At 36.4% G+C, this 17,086-nt stretch overlaps 1 protein-coding gene across 1 annotated transcript in view; it reads right to left on the minus strand.

The window, feature by feature from the left end:
- PKHD1L1 (PKHD1 like 1) overlaps positions 1–17,086 on the minus strand; it is a 167,617-nt gene that overhangs the window by 104,161 nt on the left and 46,370 nt on the right. The window contains exons 20-27 of the mRNA XM_043880265.1: positions 16,185–16,334; positions 14,495–14,619; positions 10,028–10,191; positions 8,289–8,461; positions 5,017–5,164; positions 4,122–4,276; positions 2,102–2,224; positions 1,315–1,420 (exon numbers count right to left, since the gene is read on the minus strand). Coding sequence (XP_043736200.1) covers positions 1,315–1,420; positions 2,102–2,224; positions 4,122–4,276; positions 5,017–5,164; positions 8,289–8,461; positions 10,028–10,191; positions 14,495–14,619; positions 16,185–16,334 — 1,144 coding nt within the window. The remainder of the gene's footprint in view (positions 1–1,314; positions 1,421–2,101; positions 2,225–4,121; positions 4,277–5,016; positions 5,165–8,288; positions 8,462–10,027; positions 10,192–14,494; positions 14,620–16,184; positions 16,335–17,086) is intronic.

Consider the following 17,086-nt stretch of genomic DNA (forward strand, 5'->3'; position numbering starts at 1 on the left):
TGTTATACACAAAGGGTAATTAAAATGGCATGGAAGAATACAGACAAAATTAATTATTGTGCTTGTCGCTGGGGAAGGTGATAGGGCACTAGCTCTGAGCATAGTGCTTAGAGACAACTATAGCTGTTCCTATATTTTTTTTCTGATGACTTGAAGTAACTATGACAAGTGTTAACAGCTGTTAAATATTCATGGAGGAGAAAATGGGTGTTTTTAATAGCATTATTTATACTTACTTTTTTTATTAGTTTTACATTTAAAATGAGGCAAAAGGTGCTTCACGTTAACTGAGTAGCAAATATTATTTCCAAGAATTAAGAGTGGAAGTCCATTACAAAATACAAAGATGTATTCAAGAACAAGAATACCAAAGTGGAATTCAAAGGTGGAAATCCATTACAAAATACAAGGATGGATTCAAAAATAAGAATATCAAAGGACTAAAACCAAATTAAAGTCCATGAAATCTTTATTCTTGAGAGTTCTGAAGGTTTTACAGTAGTGATACTAACTTTGGGATAACATGAATTTATATATAATACTATAAAAAGATATTAGTATAATAATTACATTAAAAAGTATTATAACAATTATAACACTATGATAAAAGCCTGAAGAATATATTCTTTCAACATAATAATGTGATATTTTAAAGATTTCAATGGGTTTTTTTGCTTGCTGACATAATTAGCAGGTGAGTTTTCCTACTAGCCATCAATACTAAATAAGTGATTACAGTATCTGAGCTTATCTTTCTGTCTGAAAAAAAGCCATCCCTTACAATCCTTAGTCATTCTGTTTATTTCAACCCTTGGGAGTTCAGACATAAAGTGTAATCACATTTTTTAAAAGTAATCACATACCATGAAGGTGTTTCATGATGGTTCCCTCTAGACTGAGTTCTTGGCAATAATTTTTCTCTCTCTTATTCTCAAATCTAGGGCCTAATTATTTTCTTTTATTAAACAGCAGCTGTCCTGTTACTGACGTTTTAGTACTATGTCTCCTAGAAGAAGTGGTCTCATATGATGAAAGATCCCAGAAAAAATCCTAGCTAGTAGAGTTTAACAAAACTGCCTCAATATCAGAAATCTTAGATATTGATTTTAACTTGGTGAACCGGGAAAAGTGGAATACTAGTGAGTCCAATGTCAACAGTGATACTTCTCCCTAAGGAAATTAATGATCTTTCCATAGCTTTCTGATTTGATACATTTTTTTCTATGTAGAGCTGTCTGCTTAACCACTATCAGAGTTTACATTTTTGCTAATTGTCTTCCACCCTACACTCCAAATTCGAAAGCAAGAGATTACCTTGGGAAGGGTTTATGGCCTGGATTTGAGGAGTAGCTGTGGGTTCCCATGTAAACCCACAGTTGCCTGAACATTTAGCTGGAATTTCATTGATATAGACTTCAACCTACAAATAAACAAACACAGGGATAAGAGAGGTAGCATGGTTAAACGAATATATGTAGGATTTAGAAAAGTAATGGAATTTTGCTTGTTTGCTAGTTTCCAAAATTTATTCTACTCATACTTTTTCTGTTTTGACATTTCATTGACTCATTCTGCAAATGTGTCCATTATATCGGGCACAGCTATAAATGGATAAGTACATTTAACAAAACAGATGACATTCCTGTTGTCACCCAACTTACATTCTAGCAGAGGTAGGACACAGAGTTGCAAAAGGCCAAAAACTTAACAAAAAAAGTAAATGCACATTATGCCCTGGGGGTAATTAGTGCTATGGATAAAAACAAAGGTTGCTCTTGAGAAAATCACCTAAACTCCTTACTCTTTATCTTTAATTCCCTCTCAGTAAGTGGTAGGTTAATAATCGCTTTACAGAAATATGACAAAGATTAAATGAAAGGATATATTTTCAAATACTAACAGCAAAGCTTAAAATCCATTTTTATCATAAAGAAGATATTAATAATTTTCCCAAAAGTCATGAAATAATATTATGGAATTGACCCTCTGTTAACAAACAGTCACATAAATATAAAGATGTCATCTGTTCAGTTTTACTGGGTCTTTAATTTATTACAAAATAGTTATATGTTTAAAATTATGAATAAACTTTCAAAAATACCTGTGGCTGTTTGCTGGGTGTACGAAGTAGGTCTCCCGGTACACGCTGTCTGAATAAGCCACCTTCCTTTATCCTTGTAACGGTCATGTTAGCATTTTCTCCAAACACATTGGAATCATTGATCTATTTTTAGATAAGATTATTTCACTAGAAATGTTATGATAAATATGACCACACTAGTTTTTCTTTTTAAATTTAAGAATGGTTAAAAGCGTAATGTCAGAAAATGAAAAAACTTCAAAACCATTTGGTCACATTTTTGAAAAAAGAAGCCTCTTCAAAAATGATCATATCTATCAAAGAAAAAACTGGTAACATCATTGCATTATTATATATTGCAGCAATCACAACTTGAATTAAATGACTAAAATTAACTTGAATATTTAGAATAAAATATGTCTGAGAAACACGAATTTATGAATTTGATTTTGTCAAAATATTCTATGCTCTTTCTGAAAAATGACCATTTTGATAAACGATTCTTAAATAATTGAAAAAATGTGGTCTTCTTTCCACCCAAGAGTCAATGTTTCCCCTTTCGCAGTTTTGGCCTCTGACTACCCCTGGTTTTTCATCTACTGATGAGATTATATTTTCTGCCAGTGGTAAAAATGAAACCAAATCAGGTCAATATGCATACTTTGGTCATTCCAAAGCTGCACTGCTAACATGGCAGCCTTCCCATGCATACAGAGGCTAGAAAAGAGAGAGGAGTCTTCGTGGTGGGTCTGTGGGAGCCAAAGTGACCAGGAGCAGAAATAATGAATAAGGTCAGGGGAGAATGAAGGGAAGAGTGTGCAGACACCAGCAGAGGTACCAAGCGGACATCAGTCATTAGAGATGTCTCAGTTACAGACTTTTCTAAGTCTAGTTTCAGGACATGTGCTTTCTTAAAATAAGGCCCACATCTGTATGACATCCAGTCTATGTATGGCATATTATATTCTACGTTTATATACTTTTTTGAGTCTTCTCTGTTATTTTCCGAAAGCAGTTTTGTATTTTTTCCCACCTTTTGTCAAGGACATCTTTCCAGGTGAATATATGTGGGTCTGTACATGGCTGCACAGTATTCATGCCAAGTTTGTGTCATTTTAACAACTATTTTTCTATTGATGGGGATTTAGATTTCTAGGGTTTTTGTTTTTTTTTTACTATTACAAATAACGCTGCATTGACTAACTCTGTACCTATCTCTTTTCCTATTTGTATTATTATTTCAGTAGAATGGAGTTATAGATCTGAAATGGCTGAATCATAAGGTATACACAACTAAATTATCCTCCCAAATGACCTTACTGATTTTACTGTCTCACCAATAGTAGGTGAGGATAAGAGGGCCTCTCACACTCTCATCATCACTAGAAAGCATACTTTTGATGTTTACCATCTGAGCCCAAAGTCTCTTCCAGACCCTTCACCTTCACATATTCTAATGTGACTTTACTCCTGTACTCCCAAGCACACTCTAAGCAAAAGTCATTAGATGAACACTTAAAAGTGTGGTTCTGTTATGAACTTGAAAAGGTCATCTTTGGAACCAGAAAACTATCCAAGGACCCAGAATACAGCTCTAGTGAAAAGATAGAATTATATACAGCACGACAGATTATGCTTGGCCCCCCATAGAGTATATCCCCAGTACACCCTCCCCCTTACACAATGCCTTCCCTCAGTTTACGCAGATTCAGTTCTGAGACTGGCCCTGTCTGTGCTCTTCCTGCCCCTGTCAAGGGTCTTCTAATCCATATATTCCTGAACTTCCCCCATAGAATGTCAGGCATAAAGCACCAACAGCTGTTCTCCACAAAAGAGAATGCCTGGTCAACTTAATTTTGAACAATCTTCTTTCCCTCAATTTCCTTTTATGGAAAGGAATGGAAAGGAATTCCTTCAATGTTTAGTCTATCATTTGCATTTTTAAAATACACACAGTCTCCAGGTCTATCTGGCACCAGGCAGGGTGCAAATCAGCAAAGAAAACATAGAAGAAAACAAAACCCAGGTGACGTGAGGGAACCTGCAGGAGAGGCTGTTTTCCACACGTGCTTCTCCACTTGACGCGCCATGAGTATCCAGCACAGCCTCCCTCTCGGGTCACCGAGACTTGTCCCACTTCTTTTAGACTCTGGAGAGCAAACTGCAAATCTGCGGCCAACACGGCAGCGGGGATACCTGCGCTCGCAGAAGGACAGCAAACAGTGGGAATCAAAAATTCACAAAACCGTGGTCACTCTTGTGCATGCTAAGCTGCTTCAGTAGTGCCTGACTCTCTGCGACCCTGTGGACTGTAGCCCTCCAGGCCCCTCTGTCCATGGGATTCTCCAGGCAAGAATACTGGGGTGGGTTGGCATGCCCTCCTCCAGGGGATCTTCCCCACCCAGGGATCGAACCCACATCTCTTATGACTCCTGCATTGCAGGCAGACTCTTTACTGCTGAGCCATTGGGGAAGACCCATGGTCACCTTTAACATACATGAGATGTATTTTATCACTTGTAAACCAACTGTTCTCCTCTAATATGGAAAAACATGAAATTTCCATATTGCTTATGCAACAAATTTACATATTTTTTAGAAACAAAAATTACATGAGTAATGTACCTCAGACATTGATCCTTGGCTCAAATACTTAAAAAAAAAAAGCAATTTCATAGGTAACCAATAAGCTATGGACATAAAAGAGAAACAAACTTCTGGGAATTTAACCTAGGGTATCTGGTGAGGTGATGAAAAAAACATGAAAATTTCATTTTTTCTCAATAATTTAGCTTTACATTAATGAAGATTTCAACTCTATAAATTACATAAAGAAATAACATTAAAAAGACATACACTGAAATGTTTATGATGGTTATTTAGATCAGTATAGTTCAACTGATACACAGACCAAAGTTATGGACTTTTTCATGTACCTGTGAGAACATGTCCATAAGCGTGAATGTCAAAGCTGCCACTGAGAGGTGGAGATGCTGCTTGACTTCTTTGAATACGAATCTTTGACTCCCCAGGCCAATTATTTCCTCTATAAACAGACTCATTCTCTGTCTCATTTGTGATTCTCTAATTTCCAAAATAAATATTGATAAAATGATTAAATATAACATTGGCGAACATGATTTCTATTTCACCGGGGTACAGTCCTGTGACATGACATAAATGAGCCTCAGGTATTCAGGACTCCCCAGAACATTAAGGAGAGTCACATAAATCAACACAGGCCATACCGACATGGCTGCACTAATGAGGCTCAAGTCAACGCGGTCATCTGCGCAGCAATCAGCTGGAACCACAGTAATACCTCATTAATTCAGAGAGTGCCCGCCATCACTCAAGGAACAAATATTTATTGAGCAGGCATTCTGTTCAAGGTACAATGCTAATCACATTGGGTGGTGAGGCAAAGAAATAGGAAACATGGTCTTGGCTATCAAAAAATTAAAAACCTTTTTGGAGAAATAACATACAGAAACTTGAAAACTTAACTAATGATATAAAGAAATATATGGTCAATACAGTGCCTAATCCAGATTCAGGAAATACCTGTCTAATGTTAAGTGCCAAGTGACAGAAGCAATGTGTGAGATAAACATTCATAGATTGTAACTCTAACAGTGAAGATGATACTCTCCAGCTGCTGATCCCTGTTAATCTTGTGGAATTTAAAGTTATAAGTCCTATTGCCCACACAAATGAGCAAATGTAAGTCCCAAAAGACATGTGCAAGAATGTTCAGAGCAGCTTTATTTATAATAATCCCAAACTTGAAATAGTGCAGAAGCCCATCAACAGAATAGATAAATTGTTGTACGTTAACACCATGGAATACTGTACAGTGAAAAAGAACAAACTTCAGCTAGCTGTGTGCAACAACATGAATCTCATAATATCAAACAAAAGAATACATAGTGTATTATTATTGATGTGATGAGTTAAAAAAGCAAAACTAACTAATGTTGGTAAAGTTAAAATAGTAGTTATCTAGGGAGGTAGGCAAATAATCCAATGATAAGGAAAAGGCACAAAGAAGGCTCTCAGGGGTCTAATGATTTTCTTTATCTTGAAGTGATTACATGAGTGCCTTTACTTTGTAATAAGTCATGGCCTTTGGCGAGGTTGCAGGATACAAGAGCAACACACAAAAACCAATCATATTTTTATGTGAAAATAACAAGCATGGAGAAACTGAACTTAGTATAAGATCCATGACAACGACCTCAAAGAAAATGAAACATATATAAATGTAACAAAATATGTACTGAATCTGACCTGAAATTACAAAATGCTGGTCAATGTAACCAAAAAGTTAAATATGTTGGGGAAAAAAGGCAAAGAAGACTAAATATATGGAGAGACAAATTGCGTTCATAGATTAGAAGACTCAATATGGTAAGGGCGTCAATCTCCCTCCAAAAGAATATATTGGTTTAATGCAATTCTTATCAAAATACTAGCAAGATTTTTGTAGGTATTAACAAGCTTATTTCAAAATTTGTATGGAAAGACACAGGACCTAGAATAGCTAAAACAATATTGACCCACTCTGGAAAAGAGTATAGTAGTTTCTCATAAAGCTGTACATGTGTTTATCACATGACCCCATAATTACACTGTTGGGCAATTAACTCAGAAAATGAAAACTTATGTCACATGGAAACCCACAGATGAATGTTCATAGTAACTTTATTCAAGCAGCCAAAACTTGCAAACAACTCAAATGTCCCTCAAGAATTAAGTGGTTAAATAGACTTACGGTGCATCCATACTATTAAACACTATTCAGCAACCAAAATGAACAAACTATTAATATATACAACAATTTGGAGAGATCTTGAGAGAATTACTCAGAGTGAAAAAAGTCAATATCAAAAGAATTAATGCTAGCATGATTATATAAAGTCTAATTCCATTTATATAACATTGTAAATGCCACAATTACAGAGACAATTAGTGGTTGCCAGATATAAGACAGTGGCAAAGGGAGGTAGGTGGTGTGGCTAAATGAAAGTGTATCCACTGGGATTCTCAGGATGAAACTGTTCTGTGGTGGTCAGCTGAATCTATACATGCAATAAAAAACTGTGTGTAAGGATCGTACACATACGCACCACACACAAATGAAAGCATGTAGAACTGACAACATCCAAATAAGGTTGGTAAACTGTGTCAAAGTCAATTCTCCTGTTGTGCTATTATGTTATGCTTATAGATGCTACCATTGGGGGATAATGGGTGAAAGGTATGGGAATATTCCTGTATTAATTCTTACAACTGCACATGAGTCTACAATGATCTCAAAGTTAGTTTTTAAAACCATTCATTCATGTGGACATTTAAGTATGTGCACATACACATACGATACATTTTGTTAGACAGCTCAAAGACTGAAAAACATTAAGATGTTTATCTTAGAGCTACTAAGACTAAAACATTGGATCTGGATGGGGTAAAAGTAATTTTTGCAGAACACATAGTTTTTCAGTCTTTTATATCATAAAACTGTTAACAGGAAGTTCTTTGTGAGACTCAAATTATAATATTTAATTATTATTTAACCTTGAATTTTGAATGCATTATACTCGGCTTTGGTTTGCTGTGGGGTTATATAACTAATTGAATATTTTGTAAAAATTTAATGGAAAATTCTTCTCATAATTGTAACATTTAACGCAGATCTCATACTCAAACAGTAACTGTTTAGATCCTTTTGGAATTATGGAAAACCATCTCTTCCCCTTCTATCTATTTTGATACAAAGAATAAACAGTGTTTATAACAGAAACAATTTAACAACCTAATGTAGATATTTTCTTTCAATAATCTGTGTTCAAAGGTCTTTATTGGGAGAGCCTACAGCATTTTATTTTACATCAACAGAGAAATCTCTAGCTAGCTGATTTAAAACTTAAATCTGGCTAGCTGATTCTTAAGGTTATTTCCTCTTTTTTCCCCATAGATACATTTCTTTAAAAAATTTTAATGCTTAAAGTGAATTTTTATGGTCAATGTAAAAATTCATGCTCAATTTCAAGCCTCTAAATCTTCATTTAATCCTTAGAATAACTGTCTTGTCTTATTAAAAGATATCTAATCTGCGTCATCTATTCATAATAATGTTTTACATTTACTAGGTCAAAGCTAATGTTTCATAAGTTGAAAATAGTTACTTGTAAAATTCTAAGCTTACCTGCCCAAAACTCACAGCCATCATGGGTATGTTATAACTGCAATTATATGATGTCATGGTGACAGAATACTGGTTAGTTATTCTCGATCCATTACTTTTGGTTTGCTTCACCTGAAAGTCCTTTAAAAATATTCCTTTATCTGCTAATGCTGGAAGTCTTCTCTTTGACATTACTAAAGAATACAAATAAACAAAATAATGGGAGATAAAATTGCATAGCTTCTGCTGCTAAAAAAAAAGCATCAAATAATATTCATGTGTCATGGACTAAACTGTTTAAAATAAACTTTTAGAAAAAAGACCTTAAGGCAAGTAGTTTGTGAGGCTTGGCGAGCTTTCACTTCTAGAACATAAAGCTTTGAAGTCTTTTGATATATGAGTCTCTTTCGGTAATTAAACAAAATACTGAAAAGCCACCAAGCTCTGGGCTCCATGCAGCCCTCTGCCGGCCACTTAGTTTTGCTCTGTCGTAGGTCCCTGAATGTGGTGCTCACTAGGACCTTTAACCCTTTAACCCAGCACAAATCAGCTGTCTTCTGTGCTCCACCAATCACAAAGTAGGTCCAGGGATAGTGGATTCAAAAGGAGGGATTCTTACAGTAATAGCAACATTACTGTAAGCAATGTTACATTTAAAACTAAATGTTACTATTCTTACTGTAAGAATAGTAACATTTAGTTTTAAAATAGTTCCAAAGAAAAGGATTCCAAAACTCTTCTGAAATATGGTAAAAGTCACTTATTAAGGTGACTGTTTGGAATTAGGCTGATTTTTTTTTTTTTTTTTTTGAAGACTGGGCTTCCTTGTGGCTCAGCTGGTAAAGAATCACCTGCAGTGCGGAAGACCTGGGTTTGATCCCTGGGTCGGGAAGATCCCCCGGAGAAGGGAAAGGCTACCCGCTCTAGTATTCTGGCCTGGAGAATTTCATGGACTGTATAGCCCATGGGGTCTCAAACAGTCGGACATGACTGAGTGAACTTCACTTTCACTTTTCTGAAGACTGCAGTTTAATTTTTATTATCTTATTAGCACATTTCACATATATGAGTCTATTAACATAACTAGAAAGAAATACTAAAACTATCAGAAATAACGTTTTCATTTACAGCTTTACTAATTATCACCATAAAGTCCATGGAAAGTTTCAGCTCATTCTTACTAGACAGATGTCAACAGCAATAGTTGCCTTTTAGGAACAGATCTCTAGCTTGGTGATTCATTTCTCAAAAATCAAACTAGGCAAAATTAGAATGTTTTCCACAGCGTGGTGTTGGTTAGTTGCTCAGTCGTGTCCGACTCTTTGTGACCCCATGGACTGTAGCCCACCAGGCTTTTCTGTCCATGGGGATTCTCCAGGCAAGAGTACTGGAGTGGGTTGCTATGCCCTCTCTATGGGATCTTCCCAACCCAGGGATTGAACCCAGGGGTTTCCTGTATTGCAGGCAGATTCTTTACCGACTGAGCCACCCTTCCACAGTGTGCTTATCTATAAATAGAATCCAGAATTATAAAGCTAATTCCTGCCATAATGACAAAGTTTACAATGAGGATGCTTTCATCTTTAGAATAATCCCCAGCCCTATTCATTAAAAACACGATTTAAACCACAATACTATTGAGATGAAACAAATTAACATTTCTATCTAAGCTACAGAATATAAATAACATCTATGATGAGATTTTAGTACAAAATAGGTTTACAAGGTTTAAGTTTTAGATATGAAATGATACTATGTACCATCCAATGTTGTCATTGTAGATGTCTGTCCAATGTATACAATATCCACATAGAAAGACTGTGATTCTGATGCTTTCTGCAAGCTAATCCTCTGAAGAGAAAAACTGGTCCCAGTATATTTGGTCTGTATGAGATCCAGAAGGTCTATACACGTGTAGGTCCAGCTGAAATATGGTTGTTTAATTAGATGTACAGTTCAGTTACAATGTTTAATGAAAACCAATACACTATGAAACACATTAAAATCTTAAAGAAGAAAAGTCTTTCTTTTCCCACAAGAAGACCATAAGTGTGGCACAGTTCAATGGCACAGAAAAGGGACAGCAGGCAGAAACCTACACTGGCAGGGAAAGATTTAATGTTGCAAAGATAGCTTTTATTTGTAGCCTTGGCAGTAGACATAGGAATGTAAAGCAACATTCTACAGTGACAAGTAAGTCAACTAAGGAGCATGCACCTTGGTGGAAAGCATATAGAAATAAGACACAAGAATGAAGAAATCATTTTGTTAAAAAATACATTTATCAGGGATATAACAGTGAATTCAGCCAATAATAAGAGGCAAGACTGTAACTTGATAATACTTCCAAAAGAGCTCAGTGGAGTTCCACTGTCCACTATAACTAAGGGACAAACATTGCAAAAGTTATTAATCCATACAAATGGTTGCACAGTACCTTCTAAATGTATAATTTACATTCAGAGTTCCATTAAATATTAGCTGCATTAAAATCTCATAAATTACATAAGCAATTCAGGAACTGGAGTTTGCAATAAAGAGAGAAATACTGCCATTCAAATAACTAAGTACAGTTTAACAATAACCTTTGCGTCAGCTACCGATGAACTGGTTAACTGGTTAGTTTGAGCACTTTCTACTCTCATTTTGAAACTCCGTGGTTTGCAAATTCATCACGGAATCCATTTCTAATGCATCAAAGCTCAGACTGCATCATTTTAGAAAATTATATGCAGAACTACATTAAGTTAAAGTGCTCTTTAAATTAAAAAAGTGCTTTGGGATTCTAAGTAGACTTCCATGACTAATTATATGATTCTGAAGTTCTAAAAACTACTTAGGAAAAAATGGCCCACTGAGCCAGACCCTTTATAAGAGAAATGGAGGCTACGACGATATCAAAACTTAAGCAAACAGCACATTCTGTGTTTTGGGACTAGATAATTTCATTTTCTAAAGGAAAACCAGATTTTACCTTTGGGATTTTGAAGCTTGATTTACAGCTACAAACATCACCGGTTTTGGAGGGTTAGACAACAAAGAACATTTGAGAAAAAAATCGCACTTTTTGATACTAACAATGTACTGAAAATGAAGTAATGCTAACACAGTCTATAAATGTCTTACATATAAAAGTCTTACATACATAAAAGCAGGTCTGGAAACATTGGCTAGGAGCAGGAGAATTTACTTTGCCTTCATTGGTAACATTAATAGTTTTTAACCAGAGAATCATCCTCTTTTAAAGCATGATATTTTTGTTGAAAGAGCTTGTGGCATTTAGGGTAAAGGAAGCTCATTAATTTCACCAAATGTAATATATCTTCACATTAATGCACAGCAGATACACTGCAGGCTAAATGGAGGACTACTTAGTGATGTGCCCAGTGATGGTTTGACTAACATGGAAGAACTGAGACCTGTAAAATCTTCCAAAATCCCGCTGCAATAAGAAGAATGAAATGCATATAGGTGGTGGTGATCAAAATTAAAATTGTGATTCCATAGTTCAATTTGGGCATGAAGAATGTCCCTTCAAGAAGGACTTCTGCTTCACAATGATTCATCACAGATTACCCCTGATTTGAATCAAACCGAATATGACGCAGTGGAATATATTCCTTCTGTGCACAGGCTTTCCATGCCCCTTGCCTATTAACACAAGAGAGGGCTGCCTTGACCCTTGGCGTTGCTTCCCTCCTGTGTGATGGCCAACGGAGAGTGGCTGTGGCCTCTCCAGATTCAACAATTACCCTAGGGAATTGCAGGATTGTTCTCAGTCACTTCATTCATTCCAGGAGCTAACTTTGGTCCCATTTTACATATTGGATTAAACCGTTGTAATAGCCTCAGAGATACATTTATGCATGGGAGGGAAACCAACACCTTCTTCAATACTCTGTCTCTTTCTATGTCTCTGCCTGTTTCTTTTTCTGCCTATCTTCTTCATCTTCTGTGAAAAACAAAGATGAAGTGAAAAAGTGAAAGTGAGAGTCACCCAATTGTGTCTGAATCTTTGTGACCTCACAGACTGTAGCCTACCAGGCTCCTCTGTCCATGGAATTCTCCAGGCAAGAATACTGGAGTGGGTTGTCATTCCACTCTCCAAGGGATCTTCCTGACCCAGGGATCGAAGCCAGGTCTCCTGTGCAGGCAGATTCTTTATTATCTGAGCCACCAGGGAAGCCCCAGACAAGATGGACCAAACGAATAAAACATGTCAAAAGTGCAAACATAAGAGCCATACTCTGTTTAATCAACGTCATTGGAGAGTGAAATCTGAACTGTCAGTAAAAGGGCATTTTTTAAAGCATTAATTCAGGAAGATTACTTTTCTTTTGTTAGGGTGGGGAGGAATTGGTTTTGACTCATTTTAAGTTTTTCTTAGAAAACAAGACTCAAGAGTGTCCTGCAACTTTCTCAGAGAGCAGCTTCCTTTAGTTCTGTGCCAACACTGTCCACTTCATACACAGAGCTCCCTCAGCTCTCTGCCCTTCGAAGTCCACTTCAAGTTTACCAAACTTCAGTATCTGATGAACTTTCTGTCTTTGTGTATAAAAAATTTTTCTTTCTTTACATCCTATGAAAGCATGATTCTAGATTTTATTCCTGGGGTAAAACATAAATAAGTATCTTTTAATGCTTAGTCCAACAATTTAAGGAATATTCAGTGGTAGACTTTTCATGTGTCCCGAACCATTCTTTGAAGGGTTCTTCTTAAATATTTCCTCTTTGACAAACATCTCTTGGGTACCTACATTTCAACTATGGCTTCCTACCTCATGATTAGAGATTCTGACACCAGGGCCTAAAATTGGTTCCCAGTTGCCCCCACTTCATCTAACTGAGCAGAAGATCTGACGGTCATTAGGGCTATATGCTCAGGATATGATGCCAGAAGGCTATGCGTGAAATACAACATTTTTTTTTTTTGAAAACCAAAGACTATAACTTCCCTTCTTTTCTTATCTTTCATCCCACTTCTGTAAGGAGAAAGTTATGAGCACTGGCAAAACTTTAAAACTTTCAAATTAATCTGTAAAGCAATTATCCTTCAACAAAAAAAAAAGTTAATTAAAAAAATACATACAAGGGAGAAAGGAAGGAAAGAAGGGAGGAAGGAAGGAAATAAGGGAGGAAAAATGGAAACATAATAACGGTACATTTTAGGAGCCCACCATAGATATTTACATTGGCACAATAATGTGAATGTTAAACATGATTTTAACTAAATACATAAGATATAACAACAACAACAACAAAAGCTGGGCTGGGGCACAGAAGTGCAGCGTATCATTAGCTACTGCATCCAAGCCCAGAATTCTGACTGGCTCTGTCTGCCCCCCCTCACCTGTCTGGTCCCATCCTGTCACTGCTCCTGTCATCAGGCCAGTGGGCGCATCTTGTTTTCTCCTGATGGAATTCAGGGAGCACCAACAGGAACTCTGGTTTTCTCCTTACATCACCCCTTTTCTCCCATTCATGGGAGATCCATCTAAAACGTTTTCTTAAATCTTTAACAAATAAAATTCCCCTTATAGTCCAACATATTACTATGTGTTTTGGAGTTTACACATTTCTGACGGTATGAAATCAAAAGCTGATCCCTGCATTTTGAAAACAGTGTTCGGATGATTAAGAAAGCAGGAAGCCTGAAATGGCAGGGCTGGGGAGCAGTTTCTTCATCCAGCAGTGAAAGCCCTCCATCAAGATCCCCTTTTCAGGAATTCCGTGGTGGTCGAGTGGTTAAGACTGTATGCTACAGTCTGCAGGGTTGCAAAAAGTTGGGCATGACTGAGGACTGAGCGACTAACGCTTTCTTTTCTCCCTTTGGTATGTCCATCAAAATATATTATTTTCTCCATTCACACATTCACTTTTTTTCAGTGATCAGTCTAATGATAATACTGTGATAAAGCAGTCTCTACCTTCCTTCACTAACTAGAAACACTATTAGATTTAATAATATATAACTTAAATTCTAAAGTTTACCATTGTTTTGTCTTTTAAATGGTCATGGATGATGAAAGAAACAATTTTTATTTTCATAATCTACAGATTATTTTTGGCACAACTACTTCTGTAAGGAAACTTATGTAGAAGACAGAAAAATCGTGGTTAGACCCAGGGTGCACAAGATTTCTCAAACACAAACAAACAAGAAATGAATTTATATTCATAGTTTACATACTATAGTATGAAGTTTTCAAATTCACAGTGCAACTTACTTGTTTCCATATGCAAACTTGAATGTAAATTGTGTATCAGTGCTTCTAGTAATCTTGCTCGTGTCTTGGTATTGAAATTTTAGACCAATATAATTTGCCAGGAATCCTTTGTATGCTAAGCATAACTACATAGAAAATATTAAAAAATTAGTAAAAGTATCTTACTATTAAGTTTTTTTTTAGAAATTCAAATTAATTCAATACAATCCAATAAATGTCTACTGAGCTTTTTTAATACAAAATATATCAGAACATAGAGGAAGGAATGATTAACTTTAGACAATCAGATGCAGAAGAATTGGGAAGATTTTATAGAAGAGGAAGTGGAGTTGATGTGACCTCACAATGAATGATTCTTTTATTGTTTTCTTAGATATTATTTCCTTAAGAAAAGGAAATAATTCACTCTCTCTAGTCAGAGAGCTATGTAAGGATGAAGGTCAACTCTGAACACTTCAGTGAATTAAAAGCCCTTTACACACATAAAGAAGACAGAAGCATTCAGGTAGATTAACTAGGATTGAATGCAGCTGAACATTTACAGATGGACGTGTTACCATCATGCATGCTAAGGAGCCTCAGTCGTGTCCAACTCTGTGACCCCATGGACTATAGCTTGCCAGGCTCCTTTGTCCATGGGAGTCTCCAGGCAAGAACACTGGAGTGGGTTGCCAGACCCTCCTCCAGGGGTATTCCTAACCCTGGGATCAAATCTTTGTCTCCTGTGTCTCCTGCATTGACAGGCGTATTCTTTACCACTAGCGCCACCTGGGAAGCCCTGTTATCATACAAAACTCATTAAATACTAATTTTAATTCTCCATAACTCCTTAAGAACGCCAGATATATCTAAAATTTAGAAGTTTAGAACATGTGTTACAACAACTGGATAATTTTTTAAAAATAGAAAGGGTAAATCTATGATCTCTTGGCTTAGAAGTGTGTAATACCTATCCTAAATACCTATCCTAAAACTGGCATTTCCTCTGATTTTCTTTCACTTTTTCCTGAGTAGATACCCAAAATCACTATAATGGCAATCCATTTTTGTTTCTTCTTAAATAATAAGGAATATTGAAGAGATTATATATTTTTAATTATTTTACTATTTACACTAATATGCAAATAATTTCTTTCCTGAAATTATAAGATAAAGCAGAATACATGTGTGTAGCACTACATATTTTTAAAAATGTATTTATTTATTTTAGTTGGAGGATTATTACTTTGCAACATCGTGGTGGCCTGTGCCATACATCAACATGAATCAGCCACAGGCATACACGTGACCCCTCCCTCCTGAACCTCCTCCCACCTCCCTCCCCACTCCATCCCCTCCAGGTTGTCACAGAACACCAGCTTTGGGTTCGCTGCATCATACATCAAACTCCCACCGGCAATCTATTTTCCATATGGTAATGTATATGTTTCAATGCTATTCTCTGGAAGCAGCCCACCCTCTCCTTCTCCCAGTGTCCACAAGTCTGTTCTTTATGTCTGTGCCTCCAAATTTCTTTATTTGAGAATCAGCAGAAGAGGAAATCACAAGCACTCAGAATGGGAAGCATGGTCTGACGCCAATGTGATGAGATTTCACATGACAAGCAATTTTCTTTGTCTCAAAATTTCATGAAATTTTATTACCAAGGTATTTTACAAATTCAATTAGCATATCATTTTGTTGAGCTTACCTGATTATAAAGAAATAATAAAATGTCTCCATATGGTAGTCTGTTTGGTTTAACATCTGCTGAGTCAAAAAGAACAGCTGGGTTTTTCAGGGAATAACGACCACAGTAAGCATCCGTTTCAGCGGTCTTTTGCCCTCTATTAGTATGTTCCTACAGAAATAACAATATTTCAAATGAAAACATGGTTTATTTTTCTGGTTTATTCCCAAGCATCTTCAGCTAAGTCATCCAAGTTCCAACTCAGATCCCACTGTTTCCCAAACTGCTTTAACTTGAAATGTTTCCTCTCTTCTTTGAAAGTCTAAGGCTCTCATTCTATATCATTCACTTAGATCCATAATCGTAGAATCCCTGTCCCTGTATTTGACTATTTCCTAAGCCCTACATGTCCCTTTATATTATGAAATCCTTAGGGACATTTATTCACTCCTTTCACAGATGATTTTTAGTGTTCACTCTGTGCCAGGTGTTGGCTTGTTTGTTCATTTGCTTATTTTTTGTTTAATCTCCAGGGTTCAAGGAGCGAAGCACCCTATCCGTACACACAGGAGCCCACCAGCCTGGGACAAAGGAACCAAGGATTAAAAAACTAGGCCTGAAGGGAGGTGTCTAATTCACATAATAGTATTAAAAAAGATGACTCAGGAGAAGAGACAAATGGATTGCTATCTAAAAGAAAAGGGGAGCTAAGCAGCATTAGAGAGAGGGTTAAAATACATGCAGAGAAGCAGGGATGTGAGAGAGTGGTGCTGGGAAACTCAGAGTCAAGGCAACGTGAGTCAAGAATGTGTGTTATGAGGATGACTGTACATGAAGTAGGAAAGGAGTATAATGTAAATTACTTGTTCAGTTTCCTTGTCTGCAAGTATCACATTCAGGACAGAAAAACCTGAATACATGTA

Source organism: Cervus elaphus, chromosome 21 (assembly GCF_910594005.1).
Source record: "Cervus elaphus chromosome 21, mCerEla1.1, whole genome shotgun sequence".
Classification (NCBI taxonomy): Eukaryota; Metazoa; Chordata; class Mammalia; order Artiodactyla; family Cervidae; genus Cervus; species Cervus elaphus.